General features: G+C 34.8%; 1 protein-coding gene across 1 annotated transcript in view; it reads left to right on the plus strand.

The window, feature by feature from the left end:
* The window catches only part of LOC114330659 (homeobox protein caupolican), a 260,203-nt gene extending 235,619 nt beyond the window's left edge, over positions 1-24,584 (plus strand). The window contains exons 4-5 of the mRNA XM_028280065.2: positions 2,759-3,063; positions 20,825-24,584. Of these exons, the coding sequence (XP_028135866.1) occupies positions 2,759-3,063; positions 20,825-21,522 (1,003 nt within the window). The 3' untranslated portion in view covers positions 21,523-24,584. The remainder of the gene's footprint in view (positions 1-2,758; positions 3,064-20,824) is intronic.
* Positions 24,585-24,920: the final 336 nt, after the last annotated feature.

A 24,920-nucleotide genomic window follows, 5' to 3' on the forward strand; every position in this document is an offset into this window, starting at 1 on the left:
TCCGATTATTGTATTCTTCATAAAACTTTGCGCATATTTGATTTAACAAGTTTAACTCTACTTTTGCAAATAAGAGGTGGGGGTGAGTGGGAACCTTGTTATGAAAAAATGGCTGTAAGTCCGGTTCTGCTAAATCAAATTTTGAAAACTGGGTCTTGTTAAAGACAGATCTTTTTCTTCAATGTAAGCGTGATAATTTTGAACCATCCTAATAAGTAATAAGCCAGCTGGGAGGCGTTATTTCATGTTCTTCAGAAATCTAGTTTTCTTTGGAAAATATTAAATACAAGTATGCATTTTTAATCATAATTTATAAAATTAGATTAAATTAGCAATAGAATAGCGAAAACCGCATGTCGATACCTTTTTTATATCTCAAGATATCTCGAGAAACGTGTAAATTTGATACATAACTGTTACTATCACCGGTAAACTAAGTTAATGAAAAGTAGTGTGCTGTGGAAAAAAACAAAATAACATTTTCCAGATGTCATCTTATAAAAATATAATTAATTAAAACAACAATATAAAGAGAAACGATACTATTAAAATTAAATATAACAAACAACAAAAAGAACTACTTAGTGACGACCTAAATATTCAAATTGTTGCCCATCATACACTACTCTAGAATACATTAAACAGAGAATACTAAACGCCATTCAAAGCATATTGAGAGCAGAAATTGAGACTGCTGTTCAATCTACTCTTGAAATAGTAAATGTTTGCAACGAAAATGATGGGCAAAAATTTGAACATTTATGTCATCACTAAATAGTTTTTTTTATTTCTTTGCAATAGGGCTTTTCAACGCTTCTCATTTGTTTCGAGCCTCTGTCATATGCCGTATAATCCGTGTATAATATTAATATACGAGATATAAACGAGGCTCGAAACAAATGAAAAGCGTTAAAAAGACCTAATATACGTTGACAGCTGGAAAATGCTCCTTTGTTGTTTCCATAGCACTCTACTTTTCCTAAACTTCGTTTACCGGTGACAGTAATAGTTGTGTTTTTAAATTTACACGTTTTGTAAGATATCTCGAGATAGAAAAAAGGTATTAACATGCGGTTTTCGCTATTCTGTTGCTAATTTTGTCTAATTTTGTAATATGGTATTAAAAATGCATGTTTGTATTTAATATTTTCCAAAGAAAACTAGATTTCTGAAAAAAATTAAATAACGCCTTCTAGCTGGCATATTACTCAGTATGTTGGTTCGAAATCATAACTTTTACATTGACGAAAAAGATCTGCCTTCAACAAGACCAACTTTGCAAAATTTGATTAAGCAGAACCGGACTCACAGCCAGTTTTTCATAACAAGGTTCCCACTCACCCCCACCTCTTGTTTCCAAAGGTAGACCTAAACTTGTGAAATCAAATATGCGTAGAATTTTATGAGGAATACGACGATCGGATTTCCAGTGCCCCTTCATTAGGAAAATTTTGTAAAATTTAGATTTTTTAATTTTTGATATTCAATTACGCCCTCTAGGGGTGGTCCCACAATTATGAAAATAATTTCCAGGCTTTTCCTGGGGCAACTTTTGTTATAAAATTTTTTATTTCAAAGCTCTACTATAAACGGTTCCTGAGATATGGCCGAGAGCCATTCTTATTGGGACACCCGGTACATTTTGACCGAGATAATTTGCAAAAAACTTTAATTTTTGCAATACTTTATAAATGTTAATAACTTTGTTTTTTGAATGACATAATATAACTACTTGAAATTATGGAAATTAATGAATTATTGAAGTGCGGTAAATCGCACAGCTAAATCTATTAAATAATAATTTGTAACTTTACTTGCCCAAACAATGACTCTAGACCAGGGGTGGACAAATACTTTTAAGCGCGGGCCAAAATCACATTTTCAAAATGTCTTCCTAGCCGAAGACTATACCGTGAACGTACGCTGTATACCCGCCAATTTATTTGGTGGACTTTTTTCCCTGCACTGCCCAAAATTTTTTTTGACACAAATGCTATAAGTATCATTTTAAAGCATTTAGACAAAGAAATTTGACGAAGAAGAATTTTTCAACGGGTCGGATAAAGCAATCAAAAGGGCCGGATCGGTCCCGCGGGCCTGCTTTTGCCCACCCCCGCTCTAGACTATAGAAGCATTTAGCAGATCGCAATTGACTCTTTGATTTTTATATTATTTCAAAATTGCTATTAAAAAACCGTTTCAAAAAGGGCTAACTTTTTAGCTTATAAAACATTTATAACAACTTTAAGAAAATTTTATAACACGGGCTTGTAAGTAGGCTCACTAAAAATATTATGTCAAAAAACCAAAAAAAATGAACTTTATATTTTTTTTGTTTTGATTCTGGCCTTGGTTTAGAACCTTTAGCCAACTTTATATGTATAACTAATACGAAGTAATATGGCAATTTTAAATTATATTTCCATTATTTATTAAGATTAAGAGCTGAAAATTGAACAGGTTTTAAAAGAATATCTAAATACTATGATCCATTTTATAGATGGCACCTATATAACGAGGAGGATTAATAATGTAACACCCGTTAAAGTGATAGTACCCATAAAATACCGCATATCCGAGCTTCGTTTTGTTTTAGAATGGAACTTCAAATTGGAGAGGGCTGAAAAAATTCGCAGTATCTCTATAAGTTAGAAAACGTATTTGCTTAACGTATACCGTTTTTACAGCGAGATAATTATTAGTTTGAGTATTTAAATTAGTGTATCTTTTTTGTAACGGTATATTTTTATTGTTTCAGATACGGAATGGATCTCAATGGTGCTAGGCGAAAAAACGCTACCCGAGAAACAACAAGTACTCTTAAAGCATGGCTCAACGAGCACAAAAAGAACCCCTATCCGACGAAAGGAGAAAAAATCATGTTGGCGATTATCACCAAAATGACATTGACACAAGTTTCCACGTGGTTTGCTAACGCAAGAAGAAGACTGAAAAAGGAAAACAAGATGACGTGGGAACCGAGGAATCGAGTCGAAGATGATGATAATAACAACGACGACGACGACCATGATCATAAGAGTACTGATGGAAAGGATATAATTGGTGAGTTGGTTTTTTATAATAAAAAACTTTACCATCAAAGTGAAAACTCCTGTTGTAATTGCTAGATATTAATTAAAAATTACAATTATTGATAGTTATTAATTAGACTACAATAATTCATTTTTTTTTCTGAACGAACGTTTTAGCACTTATGAGTCCATATTGAGTTAACTTTAAACCTTTGAAGTGCCTACTTATGCTAATAACCGCAGAGTCAAACAGTCTAATAAAGACTATATACTTGAAAGTACATATTAAATTAAACGACATAATGTCGATGAATATGGTTATAACTATCCGGTTACAGGATGTTCCTACTCGAAGTAGCACTCACATCAGTCTTGGTCAGCAATAGCCTGCCAAGAGTTGGCAGGAATGAATTTAGGAGTATGTGCAAGGTTTCATCATCAATACTTTGCCGAATTGCTTTTTTTTAATTTTTTCTATATTATTCTTTGTAACTTAGTTGATTACTCCCCTTGTCAATTCCCTCCTCAACTTGTTTTCAACCGTTTTTAAAACAGTTGCGTTGAGGGCGCTGGACCTTACAGATGCAAACTAATTACCTATCTTCCTACAGTGCCTATCCGTTCCGGATGTTGGCGATCATCATGGCTATTTTGACTTTGTTTACCGAAGCGCAGAACAGTTCAGTGGTAGTCGTGTTATACCACTTTCGTAAATTTTGAAGCCAGGAAATGCGTCTTCTTCCCGGTCCACTTTTGCCATTTACCTTCCCTTGGAGAAGGCTGTAACGTTCTTGATTTCTCATTACATGTCCTATATATTCTAATTTTTTTGTTTTGATGGTTATGAGAAGTCTTCGCACTTTCTCGTATTGGGTTTTTTTGGAGATTTATAAAAGTTGATTCTAGCCATTTTTGGGGTATTATGCCTGTGTCATATATATTATTAAATATATTTGTCAACCATTTTATGCCGTCGTAGTTCATAAGTTTTAAGAATTCTTTGGGGTACTTTTGATGGCATACTTTACTTCTTCGACTGTAAGTCGCTTAGATTCGCAATTGGTGTTTGTTGTGATGCCAGTGTTACTTCGTATATCTTGAAAATTTTTTTCACGTATTTAATCCAAATATCTCTTTTTTGTTCTATTTCCAATACTATGTTTCCCTGATTATCTGTCAGAAATCCAGTGTTCTTGTGTTTATATAGGCCTGCAGCTTCTTTGATCTTTTTATGGAAGTTAAACGAATAATGTTTTTGTTGTAATGACTCTGTCTCTGTACATTTCGAGCTTAACCAATTTTCTTTTGCTATTTTAATAGCCCTTTTTATTTCGTTATTTATTTTGTTGTAGTAATCATACATATAATCTCCTCTGCAATCCATTCCTTTTTCTTTGTTCTTTCAGGTCTTAGTATTTCTCTGATATTTCTTGACTTACTTTGTGTATCTTTTCTAATTCTACCTCTGTGCTATCTATTTCTGTATGAACCCACGTTTCTCCTTTTAGGCATTTTTGTACGTTTTCTTTTACTGTTTCATTTTTCAGTTGATTAATATCGTATTTCCGAATTTTTGGTCTTTGAATTTTCTTTAAACTAAGTTTCATTTTGGCCACAAGTGGATCGTGGTCCGATTTTATGTCGGATCCCGAGTACGTTTTACCTATAGCTAAATTAATATAGTTCAAAAACTGTAGTGGTGAAGAACAGAAAAGTAGACCGAAGTAGCAACAAATAATGGTTTAATACTTTTCTTAGTAGACAGCCAGATTTATTTTGCTTCAGGGTATACCACAAGCGGTTCTGATGACTCTAAGAAGAAAAACATATATTATGTCAATCGATTGTGTAAGTACCCGTGTTGAGCTGCCCCCAACAAAAAGCGCTGATTTATCAGCTATTCATGAGCTTTCATATTCCGCAAATTAAAAATTTTGGGCTCGTTAATGTTGTTAAATCTGGACACTGGGCAGGAATTTAATATTTTAGTGGGGGGGGGGGAGGGCCCACTACTTAAAAATAGGGATATTGAATCGATCTTCGGAACAGAATTATGAGCTCTTGAAATGATATAGTTTCGATTTTTGAGCTCATCCCCTTCACCCCCAAACAACCCTTTAATTGATTAAACTTAAGAGAAAAATGCTGAGAAAAATTAAAATATATTGTATCGCGGATATAATTCGTATAGCTTATACATTCTAAGAATAAACTCTAAATCACGCGCATTTCGATTATTGAGCTACAACCCCTTCGCAAGGAAACCACCCCATCTTCCCGGCTTAAGAGAAAGTTGTACTTAAAAAGCATTAAATTAATTATTTGGCGACTACATATCGTTTAATAGTTTATGAGCTCCCAAAATACACGCATTTAGATCATTAAATTTCAATTCTTTTTGTGTAGTGCAGTCACTGAAGCTAAAAACCAACTATTATCTTCAATTTCGGTGAACCTTCCTCGATTTTCACGAAAATTGGTGAGTGGTTAGAGCAGCGGTTCTCAAACTTTTTTAGTCGCGGCACCCTTGTAGGGCTAAAAATATTTCGAGGCATACCAACACTTAAAGCCAAACGATTTGGGAAACGACAAAAAATGAAAAAAATACAATTCTGAGGCTCATTTGATTTCAATATAAACTTTATTTCAGATCAATAAAATACAGTACATTTGATATTCAAATATCCTTACTTAATGTAATGAATGAACTCAAAATTAAAAACAATCCTGGCAAAAGAAGCACGGAAAAGAGGTCTAGAAATTAACGAAGGAAAAACAAAATATCTACTCTGCTCTAGAAGAGAAGATAACAGGACGAGAGAAATCAAAATAGAAAACTACACTTTTGAAAGAGTCCAACAATTTAAATATTTGGGAGTAATAGTGAATGGCCAAAACAAGAGAAGTGAAGAAGTAACGGAACGAATACTAGAAGGCAACAAAACACACTGGAGATATCATAGGCTTATGAAGGACAAGAACTTATCCAGAAATACAAAACTGTAAATATACAGAGTTGCAATCAGACCAGTAGTTACGTACGCAGCTGAGACAATGTGCCTCACGGAAAAAGATGAAGAAAAATTGAGAATATTCGAAAGAAAAATCCTCAGACGGATTATGAGCCCGATAAGAATGGACAACAGAGAAATGAGAAGAAGAATGAACCATGAACTAAGAGATACAATGAAGGGAGAAGATATGGTTAGATTTATTAAAGCACAGAGGCTGAGATGGCTGGGACACATAGAGAGAAGGAAAAGCTACCTACTGATTAAGAGGATCACCAGATGGAAACCAGAAACTGAAAGTCCAAGGGGAAGACCCAGAGAGAGATGGGAGGGCCAGGTCATGAGAGATATCAAAATTCTGGAAGTGAGAAACTGGAGGGAACTATGCACATATCGAAATGAGTGGAAGAAAATTGTAACGAAAGCCAAGTCATACAACAAACTTTGACAACATACAAGTGGAATGTGGAGTGATTCACCGCAATAAGCGAATCAGAGAGCTCTAAGTAAGAGTGGCAAACATTCCACCCGGAATGAAAAGCCCTGATGATGATGAATGTGATGAATGAAACTGTTTCGATGATGTTTTCATTATATCCTTTATAATTATGGGAATATTTGTAAGTTTGACCCTCAAATCCCTTGATGCTTGAAGTTTGCTTCTGTATTTTTTGTTTTTAATGTAAGCATATGCGGAGAAAGAAGACTCACAGAAATAAGTCGATGTGAAATACACAAGTTTTTTCACTGCAACCTTGCCAACAAAATTATTTTCTGAATATACCTGCATCCAGAACTCTTCTTGGCTTCCTTCACGGTATTTGAGTTTTAAACTGCTATCGTTGCTGATCTCAAGTAGATTTTGAAAAACTTCATTTGTCATTCCGACAGATTTATTTTTTGGATCACACGAAAACGGGTCCATCATCCAGCTATATAAGTCATCTCAGTCAATGTCAGGAAAATAGTTTACAATATTTTCTTCGAAACCTTGCAAATGAGCGATAACAATTTCAAAGAAGTTCGTTTGAGGGTTGATTTAATTTGTTATAACAAATTCCTGTAATCGAGAGAAATTACAAATAGTCAAAATGTTTCGATTGGACAGTGGCGCAGCGCCCAGTTGTTTGACTTTCTTAAATGTTCCACGTCACCCTTGGCATATTATGCTTGAGGCACCCCAGGGTGCCGCGTCACCCACTTTGAGAACCTCTGGGTTGGAGGATACCTCAAGGAACAAACGTGACATGGTGCCACCTTGCGCCTTTACCCTGAGGGTGGATACCGCCCCTTCTCGGGGTGAAAATTATTTTATTAAAAATAACCACAAATCGATAGAAGCCCCCCCACCAAAATATTATTAGATTCCTGCCCAGTCTAACGAGCTTAAAAGTTTTAATTTGCGGAATATGAAAGCTCATAAATAGCTCATAAATAGCTCATAAATCAGCGCTATTGGTTTTTTAATTTTTGCAAGGGGGGCAGCTCAACACGGGTGAATTAAATCTAAAGCTGTATTTTCTTAGTTTATTTTTTATTCTCTTATCTATTCAAAAATCTATTTAACTTATTCGGCAACGAAATCAGAGCCATATAAAATAATCACCCAGCGAAATCAAAAGTAACTTCTTAAACTACATCCGTTATACTTTATTATATTTTAATAGTGTTTTTACGAGAAAACACACACGAGAAATATAAACATTAAAAATTTTATTAATACATCTTAATTCAGTTGGCCCGTTTTCCTTTTTAATTTACTTGGTGAAAATATAGGGTATGCTTTTTTTATAGCGATCGTAAAATTCAGAACGGCTTCTTTTCGGCTCTTAGGTGTGAAGTATTGTTTACACCTTTCGAATCTACATATAATGAATGTAATAAAATATTTTATTTAACGTAAAAAGTTGCTGAAAGAGTCACTGAACCACGGCGTGTTTTCTCATTAGATATTTAATTGATAAGTGGTGAACGTTAATAGAGCGTTTATGTCTATAAAAAATAATTAGGTCTTAAATATTTTGTCTTTCCATTCAATCTGCATCTATTTCTCGTAATTTATGATCGGTGCTTAATACGTTAACAGTTTTGCTGAAAGACGAGTCTTGCTCTTTCTTGGTTTGTCAAGAAGTCTCGGTTATGGGGCACCTTTGATGTGAAATGCTATGCTGTATCTGTGGCTTATTGAATTCTGGTTTTTAAAGTTTGTATAATAATTGATTTCGGTCTACTTTTCTTTTAGTGACATCTATTTAAACAAAAGAGAAAAGAGAAAATTTTTAGCTAATAGGTCGGAATCCACCGGCGCTAGGATATAAGGCACCCGCCTGCCAAATTACCATAGGCGTCCTTCTGTTTTTTATATTATTATTTTTTATAACACCAGCAGAACAAATAATGCTCATTTTGGCGTCCCCTAAACAGGGGCGCCCGCCTGCAGTGCATCCCTTGCAGGCCCGTTATCGCCGGCCCTCAGAATCCTTGGTAAATTGGTAACAATCTATTGTCTGGGCTTTTTACAATTTATAAAGCAAACAGACCGATAAATAGTCCACCAACTATCCGCTTATCTAGATAAAAATCCATAATTCTGCAGCCTTAGTACTCAAATATGACTAAAATAAAATAAGAAAATAGCTTTAGATTTAATTCGATTCAGGGGCCACCACATTCGATTCAGGTCTCCCTGATTTATAAATTGTAAAAAACTCAGATCATAGATTGTTACCAAGGGTTCAGCATTCCGGCCTAAAAGAGAATTTTCTCTGTTCTCTTTTGTTAAAATGAATTCTTTATTTTCTTCTCGGTTCCTTATACCCATTTAACTGTAAATTTGGAAGGTGTCTCCTTTTCTGTCTCTTGTCATAAGCTTCTAAAGTATTTTTCTCAATTTGTCTTCGCCAGCTTTTTATTCTCTTGCTGTTTCTTTGATCATTGATTGTTTCAATTGAATTACCTGGTGAAAGGGTAGTCTAAATATATTTGACATGAACTCCTTCGTTAGTAAACTTTACAGAAGAAAGATTGACTTAAAAAAAATCAAGATCTCAAGATTATAAATGGTAAAATAGACCTCAGAAAAACAAGGATAAAATGAAAAACGGTGGAAATGCTGTCGAAGGATTTTACACAACTCAAGAATCAAAAAATTAATGAATTCAATAAAGTTTGTCCTTGAGCAAGGAAAAGTAAATATCGAGGGGAACTAAAACAAGGGTGTATGACAGAAAAATTGAGAAATCAATAGAACAAAATAATAATGTGAAAGGTTACAATCGGAGCGAGATAAAATTCGGATTAAAAATAAAACAACAAAGATGGTATAGAGACAAACATCTGTTTTAAACAAAAGGGAGACCAAAATTTGAAGAACTTCTTCTTCACCATCCTCAGCTCTACGTACCTCCCAGAAACCCATTTCTCTCTCATACGAGTACATCTCCGTAGCTTATTTTCAGGAACTCTGTCGTACGTCTTCTCAAGATATAGAAATACCAAATGTAGCTCTCTTTTCTTCTCACCGTATTTCTCTATCACCTGTTTAAAAGCAAACAAAGCATCTGTTGTCATCTTTCCTGTTCTCCTATCAATGTCTCTCTCCTTAATCTTCACACAATTATCTCCAAATTCTTCGGCTATATAATGAGAGGATCTATATATTGCTTACTCCGGTTGATCTTCTTCTTGTAGTTCCTTCTCCTATCGGAGGTTGGCTATCATCACAGCTATCCGTACCTTATTGGCGGCTGCTCTGAAAAGATCTACTGAGCTGCAACTATACCACTCTCTTAAGTTTCTCAGCCAGGAAATTCTTCTTCTACCTATAGATCTTTTACCCTTTATTTTACTTTGCATTATGAGCCTTAATATCTCATATTTCGCACCTCTGGTAATGTGGCCTAAATAGTCTAGCTTTCTTGTTTTGATGTTCTTTATCACCTCGCAATCCTTTTGCAGCCTTCTTAACACTTCTGCATTTGTAACTCGTTGGATCCATGGTATTTTCAAAATCCTTCTATAGCACCACATCTCAAAGGCTTCCAACTTCTTTATATTTTCTACTTTTAGTGTCCAACTTTCCACTTTATACAACAAAGTCGAGAACACGTAGCATCTTAAGGCTCCTATCCTCAGCTCCAGAGGAAGGTCTCGATTAACAAACATCTTTTTCATTTTGCGGTTTCATTTTCCGGTTGATCATTCAGGGCAAAATCGAAGAAAAACGCTGGGTTGGAGAAAACAACTGTCCTGGCTGCGTAACATTGGACAATGGACAGGTCGAACGGTTGAGGAATTGTTTCATATAGCTGCCGAACGAGAAACATTTCATCAGCTTTTAATACGACGATAGCCAACGCTTGAGAACAAGCACGGCACACAAAGAAGACGAAGACATTAACTTTATCCCTCTATAGGTCTTAAAATCCTGAATGTCCCCTTTAGCTTTGTACACTGAAACCATCACACTCTCTCTCTATTCATTAGACACCCTTTCCTTCTTATATATCCTACTCATCGCTTGCCATTAGGCTAAGGCCACACGGGCGATAATTTACGGCGCCGTAAGAGCAGTAAACCTGACGAGGCATTATTTGACTAACTCCTATTTCATCTACAATTGGTGGAGGAGTTAGTCAACCAATGGATTTACTGCTCTTATGGCGCCGTAAATCATCGCCCTTGTGGCCTTTCGCTAAAATATCCTAGAGCCCTTTCTCTCCTAGAGCATTCGAAGCCCACACCACAAGTCCTACTGCCTTACAATTCTCTATCCTATTTAACGCATCGACAACCTCATCTCTCGCTATCCCCGGTATTACATTCTCATTTGGGATCCCGCACCCTCTGTCTCTCCTGTGGTGTTCTTCGTTTAGTAACTTTCGAAAGTACTCATACCATATTTGCTTTATTTCAACATCGGTTCTTAATTTATCATTTGCACTCTTTGATCTTCTGCCGTACATGAGTCAAGTCCTTTGATGATGTGTCCCTTGCTTTAGCAATGCTGCATAACATTTTTTTCATTTTTAACATTTGCCCCTCGTTTTGTTTGAAACTCTTCATACAGCTGTGTAGACGATCTTCCCTTAGCTATAACCACTCGCTTTGCTTCTTTATTTGCTGTTATCTTCCTCTGTTTTAGACCTGTCATGTCTTTTTTTAGCCTCTTTCTTCTTTCTAACCTTTTGTTGCACTCCATCATTGGTATGGAGGGTGTGTCTAATATATTATCTATATCTACATAAATATTGTATATCTATGTTTAACTCTATTATCATTAAGTGATTTTTCCAACTTCATTATCCCGTTCATTTATACATATTTATAATACATATACCTACACAATAATAGTATATTATGCAACGAGCATTAAATTTAATGATGGTCATTATGAAGCGAGTATGAGGGATACGAAACGAGCCGCCTAACGACGAGTTTCGTATAGAGTACGAGCTTCACACTGATAATTAAATGCAAGTTGTATATAGGATTTTTTCTATGATCATTCACAACAAAAGATATATTCAAATTTATTAATTTTGTAACGCAAACAAATTAAGTAGTTTGTCAGTTTATTTACATATTGAGAACTGTCAAAGCGTATGTATTTGACACGGTATTGGTAACTGCGCGTGTGCCACCTTCATCGCGAATGCCATATCGCGATTCTATTAGTCAAAAATCTGTATCATGATGAAAATCTGTATCATAATGAAGTTCATTATGATACAGGTAGTGAAATCATAATTGGTATATTATAGTATGAGAATAGAAAATAGTATATTATGCAACGAGCATTTAATGATGGTCATTATGAAGCGAGTATGAGGGATACGAAACGAGCCGTATGCGATCATTCACAACAAAAAATATACATTCAAATTTATTAATTTTGTAACACAAATAAATTCAGTAGTTTGTCAGTTTGACGGTTTGTTTACATATTGAGAACTGTCAAAGCGTGTGTATTTGACTGGCCATTGGTCACTGCGCGTGTACCACATTTATCGCGAATGCCATATCGCGATTCTATTGGTTAAAAATCTGTATCTTAATGAAAATCCGTATCATAATGAAGTTCATTATGATACAGGTAGTGACATCATAATTGATATATTACATATATGAGAATAGAAAAAAAACAATTTATACTAAACTTAAAATTAAGATTATATTATGGGACATCAGTAACTGGTTGTGAGATTCGTTAAGTAAAAAAAAAGGAAATAACTACATACTGGTTAATATTGATCCTTGGTCATGGTCATGGTCATGATCATGTACATTTGTCGCAGTGTAAAACTGTTAATGAGGTGAAACACAATACTTGATATCCATAGCCCTGACCTTACCCCTTACCAACAATGAGGTCGCATTGTATTGCTAATTTCAAAAATATTTTCCAATAAGTGAATCAATAAAGGTTGAATATAGGTCAGTATTCTACTATACCAGAGGAGAATACTGTTAACTATAGTATCATATTTGTTATCTTTTGTGATGGTATTCATCTATCAATTGCCCATCAATATTTGTCTTGACTGGCTATGTATCCAAGTGCTTAAGTATTTGTATTGATCTCTTCTTGTACGTTGATATTGGCTATGAATTATAGGGTTTCATTGCGTTTTCTCTGAATTGCCATTGTTTTGGTTTATTTTTCGTTGGGTTTTCTTCCAAAATCGTTACTTACCCTGCTCAATCTGTACAAAACAGTCTCTAAACCGACATATTATGTGTCTGCTACGGATACTGCGCCTTGGGCATAATATCATACAGGTTATTTGAACACCGTCCACTGTTACGCTTTTTTCTCACGAGTTTGGAAGCAGAGCAAGGAATACAAGTTAAACAGCATAGACTACAACACGCATATCTGTCTTACTTTACACTTTACACCCGCTTGCTGTTCATCGTTGTCTTACTTTACACCCGCTTGATGTTCATAGTGTTGTAACTTTTGCCTTTTATTTTAATCTTTGTCTTTCTGTTCCACTACAGATTTCTGATTAGTCTTAAATCCTTTCCTTTCAGGCCAATTTCGTGTTCTGTCTTATTATTTTCAATTACAAACACAATTGAGTGCCTTTTCAAAATCGATAAAATAGAGAAAGATGTCTTTGTGTTGGTCGTAACATTTCTGGGCCTCCCTTGTTTTCATGTCACTTCAAAATATAAATTGATTATGTCAAAGTTCTGCCTCTTTTTCCTCTTGAAAGTAGTGCCGTTTCGGATGTTGGCGATCATCATGGCAATCTCTATTTTGCACACTGCTGCTCTGGAAAGATTTATGGATATTGTGCTGAACCACGTACGTAGATTTTTCAGCCAGGAAATCCTTCGCCTTCCTGGACCTCGTTTTCCTTCTACTTTTCTCTGTAAAATTAGTTGCATATCTTTGGTGTTCCTCATGATCTGATCCAGACAGGAGCGTCATTTGAAATTTTGCTTGGGGGGGGGGGGCAAGCATTATATATACAATATATTATATATGATGTAATGATGAAAATTGATGTATTTTTTGTAAATTTCAGTCATTTTCAGGGCCAGGCGGGGGCAAATGCCCCCTGCCCCTATCAAATGAAGCCCCTGGATCCAGATGTTCAATTTTAGCTGCTTTTATTGTGGTTATCTCTGTGGTTATGCTTCTAAATTAAATATCCTGTTACATACTATTTTCAATGAGATCTTAAGATCATTTTTCTCTTCAGGCTTGTTGCTTGTTCGTCTGGAGTAGTCTGATTGTCTTAAATGTCTGTTATTATTAATTATATAGGGTAAATAGATGCTAACGAATTTAAATTTTATTGTATGGTGTACTTGGTTTATACAGTATGGTGCAAATGAAAGGAATAATTTCGTTATTTTGTAAACCGGCGACATTAAGGAAAAATCCCAAAATATATCGATTTTTATTTGTTTATTATGATATTTAAGCATATATATCACACGCGTGACGTCATCTATCTGGAAGTAATCGATAATTTTTTTAAATAAGAATAGGTGTCGTGTGGTAGTTTATTTGAAAGGTTATTCAATTCTCTATTCAGTAATGTAAACATTAACATAATTATTTATACAGGGTGTCCAAAAACTATTTTTTAAATTAAATTAATTGACAAAAAAAGAGAAGAATGTATGTAATTTATTTAATACAAAATACTTTTTACTGTTATCAGAAAACAGAAAAAAAAATGGAAATGGACCAATAAGTTTTCAATTTAAAAATATTTTAGTAATATTTTTAATATTTTTCAATATTATTAATGTTGCTATTAGAATTGAAAAATTTACCTTTCAACTGCCAGATGACGCTAGTCACCTAATCCATACACGTCAGTTGCAATGTGGGGATAAGCTTTCATGGTTGGTCACTTCTAGTATGGAGCAGCAGGCCTACGCCTCTCCGAGGATGACTCCAGCAACAGTCGAAAATCGCCGATTTAGAGTGCTGGACTGCGCTCCGTATTCTAAGTGAAAAATAGGATTGTTTTGCCTTCGCATTGCAACTAAATAAAAATGGTATACATTTTTATTTATTTCATATTAGTATTACTCCTATAGAGTAACTAGGTCCATTTTCCGTTGGAACTTTACCAAGCTGCAGACAGGGGTTGTGAATTGCATAGTGTAGAATTCCTTTCTTTTGTCTTCACTGCAGCATCCATCTGGCTTGCATATTGTAGAAGCCTTGGAGGTGTCACCAAGGAAATGGACCAATAAGTTTTCAATTTAAAAATCTTTTAGTAATATTTTTAATATTTTTCAATATTAATAATTTTGCTATTAGGATTGAAAACTTTACCTTCCAACTGCCAGATGACGCTAGTCACCTAATCCATACACGTCAGTTGCAATGTGGGGATAAGCTTTCATGGTTGGTCACTTCTAGTATGGAGCAGCAGGCCTACGCCTCTCCGATGAGACTCCAACAAGAGTCGAAAATCGCCGATTCAGAGTGCTGGACTGCGCTCCGTATTCTAAGTGAAAAATAGGATTGTTTTGCTTTCGCATTGCAACTGAATAAAAATGGTATACATTTTTATTTGAAAAAAAAAATGTTTATTTGAAAAATAAACATTGCTTTTCGCTTAAATTCAATGTTCAAACCAACTCCCGCTAGGCACCTGCTTTTTGGAAGTTTGAACAATCAATTTAAGCGAAAAGAAATGTTAATTTTTCGAATAAACATTTTTTTCCTGTTTTCTGACAGTAGTAAATGTATTTTGAATTAAATAAATTACATACTGTTATATTTCTATTTGATCTGAAAATTAAATTTTGATAATTATAAGCAGAATTCAATTTAATATAAAATATTTTCAATTTTCTCAACCACGGGCATATAAATTTAGAACAACCTGTATACAACAAATTGTTATATTTAATTTTAAGAAGTGATTAAACGAAACTCGGGACAATGCGCTTAGAATAAACAAAGTGAATGGCGCGTACCATTATCGTTGTTCGCGGAAGGTTCGATCATTAGCCTATGCTAAATAAAACTCAAGTGAAATCGATAATAGGTCATTATCGTTGTTCGTGGAAGGTTCGATCATTAGCCTATGCTAAATAAGACTCATTTGAAGTAGATAATAGGTCATTAAATTTTGTAAATAGTAGAAAATAATTTTAGAATGGGAATTAACTATTTTTTTTTTGGAAATCCATTAAGCATATTTAGAAAGATTAAAAATTGTTTTTGAGGAATACTGCGAATGAGAGTTGGTGGTGGAAGGTTGATTTGTGAATCTGGAAGGGATATTTAGAAAGTAGGAGAATGAATGAAAAATAGAGGTCAGAATGTTTTGAGCTGTCGAGAAGTGAAGTCCAGTAGTAGACGGTAGTGTACGGAGAGTGAGAAAGCCGGTGTAGTTCCGTGAGTGTGGAGTATCTATCGTGGAACGAGAGGTAGGCCAGGTTGAGAGTAAAAGAACCTCCTTGAGCCAAGAGTGTCCCGGTAGCTGATTGCAGTTTCGAAAAAGGTAGAATACAGCATCACGACAGAAGCAGGAACGGGAGCTATACGAGCTAGTTTTCAAAGGAGAACATTACTGGAAGCCAGGACGAGGTTTTGATCGCAGCCAAGGATAGAAGGAAACGGGTCTTGTGTGAAGACATTCTCAGTTCACCAGAAAAAGGTCAGTCTCATTTGTTTGGACATGAATGTATGGGTTTTTCGTATTAAATACCACATTATAAATTGAATAACATAATCAATAATATTAGAAAAGCTTTCAAACTTAAATAGAATTGTTGCTAATAAATCCTAATAGTTAAATGTTAATAAAAACTTTCAATTGGAAACCAAAAGGAAATAAGATTCCCATGTGTAAATGTTATGTTTAAGAATAATAAGATATAGCAAATATTAAGCAGTGATTGCCATTTAAATAAAATAAACCATATTTTGATTATAATTGTAACCCATATGTGTGTATTATTTTACTCTTTTCTTTCCTATCCCGATTAGGAACCATTGAGGAATACTTAGAAGCCACGTAAGTAAGTAATTAATTTTATAATTCGCCCTGAGATTGAAAACATATTGATATGTGATCTGGTAAATTAATTAGATTATGATTAATGCATTGATTAAATTAAATGACATATAAGAATATTATCTCATATCAATAATAAAGATCACATCAATACATTCTTCTTTTTTTGTCAATTAATTTAATATAAAAACATTGTTTTTTGACACCCTGTATAAATAACGATGTTAATGTTTATATTACTGAATGGATAATTGAATAACTTTTCAAATGAGCTAGCACACGACCCCTATTATCATTTAAAAAAATAATCGATTACGTCATCACGCCCAGATGGATAACGTCGCTCGCGTGATATATATGCCAAAATATCATAATTTAACAATAAAAATCATCCGGTTTCGGGATTTTTCCGTAAAGTCGCCGGTTTATGAAATAACGAATTTATTCCTTTCATTTGCCATATACTGTATAAGTTTGTGAATATAATTTTCACGTGAAAGTACATACATAGTACAATATTTTTAAAAATATTTAAATATACTGGTTTTCCGCATTTAATTTCTTTCGTTGATGTTAAACAAAAATAAAACTAAAACTATTCCGATTTTGCTTAAATTAAGATGTATGAATAATAAATTAAGATGTATGAATAATATAAGCTACTCTTTATTTTACTAATCATAAAAAGACCAATAAAGCCGAAATGGGTTTATACGAATTATCACTGATTTCAAGAATAGATTGTTTACTTCGTTAACTATTAGAAACGGAAATACATTATACTTGGGAATAATATAAACCTGTCCTTATTACTTGAATAACACTTTCTTTTTTTTATCCCATGCTTCTTCTTCTTAACGTGCCCTATCAAGTCCCCTTGACGTTGGCGATTAACATGGCGAAACTGTCTCTGTCTCGAGCTATTCTAAATAGGTGTTCTGCTTTCTTTATTCCTGTCCACTCCCGGATATTCTTCAACCAAGAGGACTGCTTTCTACCAATTCCTCTGCGTCCTTCGATTTTACCCATCATAATAAGTTGAAGAATATTATACCGGTCTCCCCTTACTACGTGTCCAAAATAGGCCATCTTTCTATATTTGATGTTATCAAGCAGCTCACGGGTAGCATTTGCTCTCTTAAGGACTGCCACATTTGTCAGCATAGCCGTCCATGGTATTTTTAGAATACGTCTGTGCAGCCACATTTCAAAGGCCTCCAAACGGTTAATGGTGGATATTTTTAATGTCCATTCTTCGACACCATACAAGAGGACTGACCAAATGTAGCATTTAATCATGCGCTTTCGAAGTTGAAGTTGCAAGGTATCATTACAGAAGAATGACTTCATTTTTAAAAATGTCGTGCGGGCTATCTCGATTCTACATTTTATCTCTTTATCTGGATCTAGTTGTTCAGTAATATGGCAACCAAGATATTTAAAACTGGGTACTCTTTGAATCATATGACCATCAACATATAACCGTGAATCTTGATGGGCCAAACGGCTAAATACCATGTACTTTGTTTTTGAACAGTTTATATTTAGGCCAAACTCTCTTCCCACTCTGTCAATGGCATTTAAAAGGTGTTGTAATCCATTCATATCATCACTTAAAATAACTGTATCGTCTGCATATCTGATTGTATTTATCAGAATTCCATTAACCTTCACACCCCATTCCAAATTATGCAGCGCTTCCTTAAATATTCTATCTGAATACAAATTGAACAACAGTGGGGACAGTATACAACCCTGTCTGACGCCTCTTTGTATTTTGCATATTTCTGTTGATTTTCCATTTATGCAAGCTGTCGCTGTTTGACGCCAGTATAATTTTTCTATGATTCGTACATCTTGACTATCAACTCCTTTATCCTTTAGTATTTTAATTAATTTGTGATGTTGTACTCGATCAAAGGCCTTCTCATAGTCAATAAATACAGCAAAGACGTCTTTCCTTTGATCTCGGCATTTCTGCAATAACACATTTAGTGCAAAGAGTGCGCCCCGGGTTCCCAGTCCATTTCTGAAGCCAAATTGTGTTTCATCCTGGTCTTCTTCACATTTATCTCTGATTCTACTGTGGATGATACGTAGAAAGATTTTCAAGGTGTGGCTCATAAGGCTTATCATTCTATAGTCGCTACAGTTTTTCGGACGTTGTTTTTTTGGTAGGGTTATGAATTCGGACTTTAACCAATCTTCAGGGATATCACCAGTCGAATAAACATCATTGAAAAGTTTGACTAGTATTCCAATGTTTTCCTCATTTATGAGCTTTAACATTTCTGTAGGTATGTTGTCGGGACCAACGGCTTTATTGTTTTTTGCCAATTTTATAGCATGTTGTATTTCTGATTTTAGTATTTCTGGTCCTTCACCTTCATCTAAAGTGTCCAGTTCTTCGGGTCTATCATCATTATACAGTTCATTTATATAATTATACCAGGTAGTTCGGATTTCGTGTTCGTCTATTATCATTTTTCCCGACGAATCGGTTATAGTATGTGGAGTTTTCTTATAATAAAGACCCGCTACTTCTCTAACTTTTTTAAACATATTAAACGTATCATGTTTTTCATTCAACTTTTCTAATTCCTTGCATTTATCCTCCATCCATTTTTCTTTAGCTACCTTTATTTTTTGTTTAATTAGTTTTTGTTTTTCTTTGTATTCTGTTTTGTTATCTTTCAGTTTTCTTCTCTGCTCCATCAATTCCAGGATTTCATCAGTCATCCATTGTTGTTTTTTGTGCCTCTGCATCGTTGTCGTATATTTTTCCATTACTTTCCAGGTAAGATCTTTAAACGTGTTCCATATTTCTGTATTGTTTTCATTTGTTGAATTCTTTAGCTGCTTATTCAGGTCATTTTCTATTAGCGTTTTGTTGGATGCTGATATATGTAATTTTGGTGTTTTGGGGTTTTCTTCGACTTTTTTGAGCTTCACTTGGATGTCAGCTATTAGAGGGTTATGGTCTGAACCGATATCTGCACCAGGATATGTCGTTGATCTCTTGACACCATTCTTAAATCTCTTGTTTACTAGAATATAATCTATCTGATTTCTAATTATATGAAGCGAGTGATCTCCTGGTCCCTTCCATTTATATAATCTTCTTTTGTGTAATTTGAACCATGTATTTGAGATTATCATGTGATGTTCTTGACAGAACTTGTATAATCAATCGCCACTTTCATTGCTCTCCCCTAGTCCATATCCACCTATCAGGTCAGATCTTCGTCCTTGACCAATTTTCGCGTTAAAATCTCCAATAATATATGTGATTTCGTTCCTTTTTAATTTGTTAAGTGTCTGTTTTAATTGACTATAGAATGATTCAACATCATTGTCATATTTCTTTTCTGAAGTAGGGGCATATATCTGGATAACATTGACATTAAATGGTTTACTATTTAATTGGAGTATCGCTAGTCTGTCATTTACAGGTACAAATTTTTTTACATATTTCTTGAATTTAGATGTTATAAATATGCCAACTCCATTCCTATGATGTACGTCATCTTCTACACTTCCAGAATAGTATAGTGTGCCTTCATTTTGTTCACATGTTCCCGCTCCAGGCCAGCGGAGCTCACTGATGCCCATTATATCAATTTTTAAGCGTTTAACCTCTTGAACTAAGTTACTCAGCTTGCCTGCTGCATAGAGGCTTTTAACATTCCATACTTTTTAAATTGTAGGGGTTTCGTGTGGTGACGACCGGGAAGGCCCTACAGTCTGGTGCGCACCCTTCCCTGCCGGATCTTGGTTTCCGAGATCCATGATCAGTAATACTCTGATTATGTTTGGATTGCGCCATGTTAACTTTACTCGGGAGAAATAATTGGAGTGGTTTCCCGTTGCCTTCCCCAATGATTTTTCTGGTGCATTAGGTTTACTCCTGTGGGTTGGATAATCGGAAAGGATTTTTGGATATTTGGTAGGAAACTTGGATCGGGACATGACCTCCCCTATTTGGGTTTGGGGGATAGCCATGGCTTGCGTGAGCAGGGTCGCGTCCCTGAAATAGATCTGACTTACACCGGGGTCGTATAAGTGTATCTATCCGCTACTACAATGCACTACAATTATCCCATGCACTTTTTATTTTTGGAATAGGTACTTTGGTGTACCTCTTCTAGAAATCCACATATCGAAAGCCTCCAGTCTTTTTTATACATTTTGAATAATTATTTACAATTCTGTAAAGTAAAATATCAAATTTATTTTGTTGTTTATATAGGTACTTAATTTTCTGTTTTCCTTGTTTCAGATTCCAAAGACTCTGGTACGGCTTCTAGTGAAGATGGCGACCGACCACCTCATTCGCGTTTAGCAGCTGATACGGCTAGCGAATGGAGCGAATCGAGACCTGATAGCGGACCTGACAGTCCTGAAATTTATGAAAGACCACCTCATCCTGCCTTCTTACCACCTAGATCATCGGGTTCTCCACCCCAACTTTCCGCCTCCGTTTCAACTAAACCGCGAATTTGGTCCTTGGCGGACATGGCAAGTAAAGAAAGCGATGGACCTCCACATTCCGCAGCTTCTACCTTGTACTCCACAGCGTCAGGAAGATTAGTACCTCCTTTGGGCACAAGATTACCTCCGCCTGGATTACATACGGCACCGTATGCGCGACCACATGATTTTTACAGAAGTCTTTATAACCCTGCGGCTGCGCAACACTTGGCAGCAGCTAGTGGAGGATCACCCGACGCTACCCTCCTGGAAACCTACCAAAGAACCTTAGGAGCTAACTTATTAGCAGCGCAAAATGCTAGTGCAAGTGTTGCCCAATCCACTCCTTCCATTTTTACCAAAGCAAGTGTCGCTGCAGCCACGTCTAGTGCTAGCAGTCTTCCCCTAGGCCTGACCACTGCATCGAGAATGTCACCGTCTTCTACATCCTCTTTATCATCTGGGTCGGAGACCCCAATTAAACCTGTGGCCTTGAATAAGGCCTGACCTCCTTTAGTGGCGGCAGGATTGTGGCCTTGATCTACCTCTTTGAGTGTGCAAAAGCCATGTAGACAATAACGGACACTTGTCTCCTTAGTGTGCTGTACAGTAAATGTGATATATACCTTTTGGTTCCTTAGTTTATGGCACTGAATATACGGAAAAATTAACGAAAACAAGATTCATAGATTCTTTTTTCTTTTCAGGTTTTTTCAATGCGTACGCACTGGCCAGCGTTTCAAAACTTTTTTGTGGAGTCAAAGAGTTTTATAGGTGATTTTATATATTTAGTGCATGTTTAATTCAAAAATACGTATAACTCATTTTTTTCAATCAGGTCAGACTGCTAATCCTCGACTGCTCGACTGCAAGGTCCTCGACTGCTAATCTCAAATTAAAAAAAGGATATTATTGAAATAAGGAATAGCTATTATTTCCAATTAGACAAGGCGAAAACGGCGGGTTCGTTAGGAAAAATATTCCCACGAGATTTTTTTGCATAGTCACATTCGTGAGACACCCCAGAATAAGGTTCAAGAAGTCGCCCACGCGAAAAGTGGTCCAAATTTTTTTAACAGTTTTTTTCATCAAATTGCAAAAATCAATATTTTTGGCCCAGCCAATTTTTTTTAAGTTTTTTGGACCATTCTGGACAAAATAGGTCTGTTATATTTTTTCTCTAAAGTTGATCGTTTTCGAGTTGTAAGCAATTTAAAATTTGAAAAACGTGAAAATGGCCATTTTCAAGTCTTAATAACTCGGTTAAAAGTTATTATTATGAAAGTCAGAAAGTGACTAAATCAACGTTTACAGCCCCTCCTACAAGATCCTGAAGAAATTTTTGTCATTATTTTATTACTAAGCTGTTATTTTTAAGTAATAATAATGAGCGTCATGCACGTGTTAGGTGGCCGTAAATGCTGAGTGCGAGAGAGATGCCATTCCGGCAGTCCACTTGTGCATCTTACTCGCACTCACATTTACAGCCGCGTCAATACGATCTAACCGCTCATTGTTATTCATTAAAAATAACAGCTAAGTAATAAATTAATCAAACAGATTTCTTCAGGATCATGTAGCGGGGGCTTCAAACTTTGATTTAGTCACTTTCTCGCTTTCATAATAATAACTTTTAACCGAGTTATTAAGCCTTAAAAATGGCCATTTTCGGGTATTTCAAATTTTTAAAGTGCTTATAACTCGAAAACGATCAAATTTAGTGAAAATATATAACAGACCTTTTTTATCCAGAATGGTCCAAAAAACCTAAAAAAAATTGTCGGGGCCAAAAATATTGATTTTTGCAATTTGATTAAAAAAAATTGTTAAAAAAAATTTGGACCACTTTTCGCGTGGACGACTTCTTGAACCTTATTCTGGGGTGTCTTACGAATGTGATTATGCAAAAAATCTCATGGGAATATTTTCGCAACGAACCCGACGTTTTCGCCTTGTCTAAATATGCTAAATTTGTTACAAAGGAACTATATTCATGTGAAATGTATAGTAGATAAAAAGTAAAATACAGAAGGCTTGTGATTTAATGGTTTCATGTAAATTTTATTCCTAGAAAATGACTTTTCCTATCACTGATCACCTTTTCTATCACTTGAAAAAGGAGGGCGTTACAAAAAATTTTGAATAAGCAAACCCCAATTATTTTTTAGTTGTTTACCTATCTAGATTTAGTGTTTACCTAACACCTAGGCGGTGTTACCTTTTTTGAAACACCATGTATAAAATTGTATCGATAAAGCGAGAAAAGGGAAAATATGTGGTTTTTTATTTTTAAAAGTACGTTTCACCAATTTTAAAAATCTTAAAAAGTTCAGGGTGAAGTATTGTGCAAAAATACACGTTAGATATTTTTTTTTCGTAAGAACGAGTGTCTCAGTTTTTTTAGACTCATTTGAAATTTTATACTCGTTCTAAAATTTCCCACCGAAAATTAAAAAACAATCAGACAGAACCTTTTATTTTAAGTTTTTCGCTAGCTCTCGATGCCACTGAGATAAAAAATAAAAGCCTAAAAAGCTTAATTAGGCCACCGTGATTACCTATTTCAGGGGGCTAAAAATTTCAGAGTTTTTCTATATGTGATAAAAATTGGCCTATATGGAATTCTAATCGAGTTAGAAGCATTTTTCATCATCTTACCTGGCTAGGCCCTTTGTATATTATTGTTAAATGTAAATAATCATAACAATAATAATTCTTGCGTTCTGTCATTTATTTCGATAATTTGGCTTTCAGAAAATTTGAAGCTGTAAATAGGACTGATCTGATTGAGAAAAATAAGTTCCATTTTTGAATTCAGCATGCATGAAATATAAAAGATCACCTATAACAGTACCGACAACAAAAATGACGAAGGCCAGTGTAGTCTTCTCAGTTTCGCCAGAATTTGAAACTTATTACACATATTAATAGTTTTAACATTTTAAAAAGTAAAATTAGTTACCTCTACCGAAAAAAATATGCTCCCAATTTTTTTGAATGTTTGGAAACTAAAAGTATTATTTATTTAGTATTAAATTCTTTGTAATTATATTTTATTCTTAAATTATTCTAATTCTTTAAACTGCATTAGGCATATGAGTGAATGCGTGAATTTGTGTAAATTATTCAAAAATTATCAAAGTAGACACGTTTCCAAATCTTTTAAAATACTTTCAAATGAGGGTTTAGAAATAGTTTGGTATAAAATAAATAAAATATAATATTAATTGAATCTTGTTTTCTTGAAATTTCACCCTGAAGATCTGCCTTAGTTTGCGAAAATTGTAAATAGTCCCAGACTGCCATTGCGCAGCAGTATAAATCTTGTATCTATGTATGTACCTTATTTAGTATAGAATTGTAATTAAAATATTTGTTATTATAATGTGTAATACTAAGAATAATCTACTTATTAGATCGACAGATCTGAATATTCAAAGATTTAGCATTCATTGTACTAAATTTAGCCGGTGCACGCGATATTGTCAGACATATCTTCGTGAATAGATCCATCTTTTGAAACGTGTACTGGCATTGCAATAAAGTGACTCGTTCATTATTTAAATAAACTTGTGCTTTATTTTCGCCTTACCAACTTCCCTAACTATACATAAAAAACGTCAAAATTGTTCATAGTAATGAAACGAAAACGTTTTGTAGAAGAATGTAACAACCTACCTTACCGAGGCATGGCATTTGGCCCTGATTTGAAGGTAAGTGCTTTTAGTAAGTGATATACAAATCAATACGCTTTTCAAGTAATAGGCTAGTATTTAAGGCCTATTAAATAGACAGCAAAAGTAGTAGGCTAATATTTAAGGCCTATTAAATAGACAAAATCCCACAAAATATTTATAAACAGATTAGACCAAAGAATATAACACAAATCAAAATATGCAAATAAA

The sequence above is a fragment of the Diabrotica virgifera genome, chromosome 7 (assembly GCF_917563875.1).
Source record: "Diabrotica virgifera virgifera chromosome 7, PGI_DIABVI_V3a".
NCBI lineage: Eukaryota > Metazoa > Arthropoda > Insecta > Coleoptera > Chrysomelidae > Diabrotica > Diabrotica virgifera.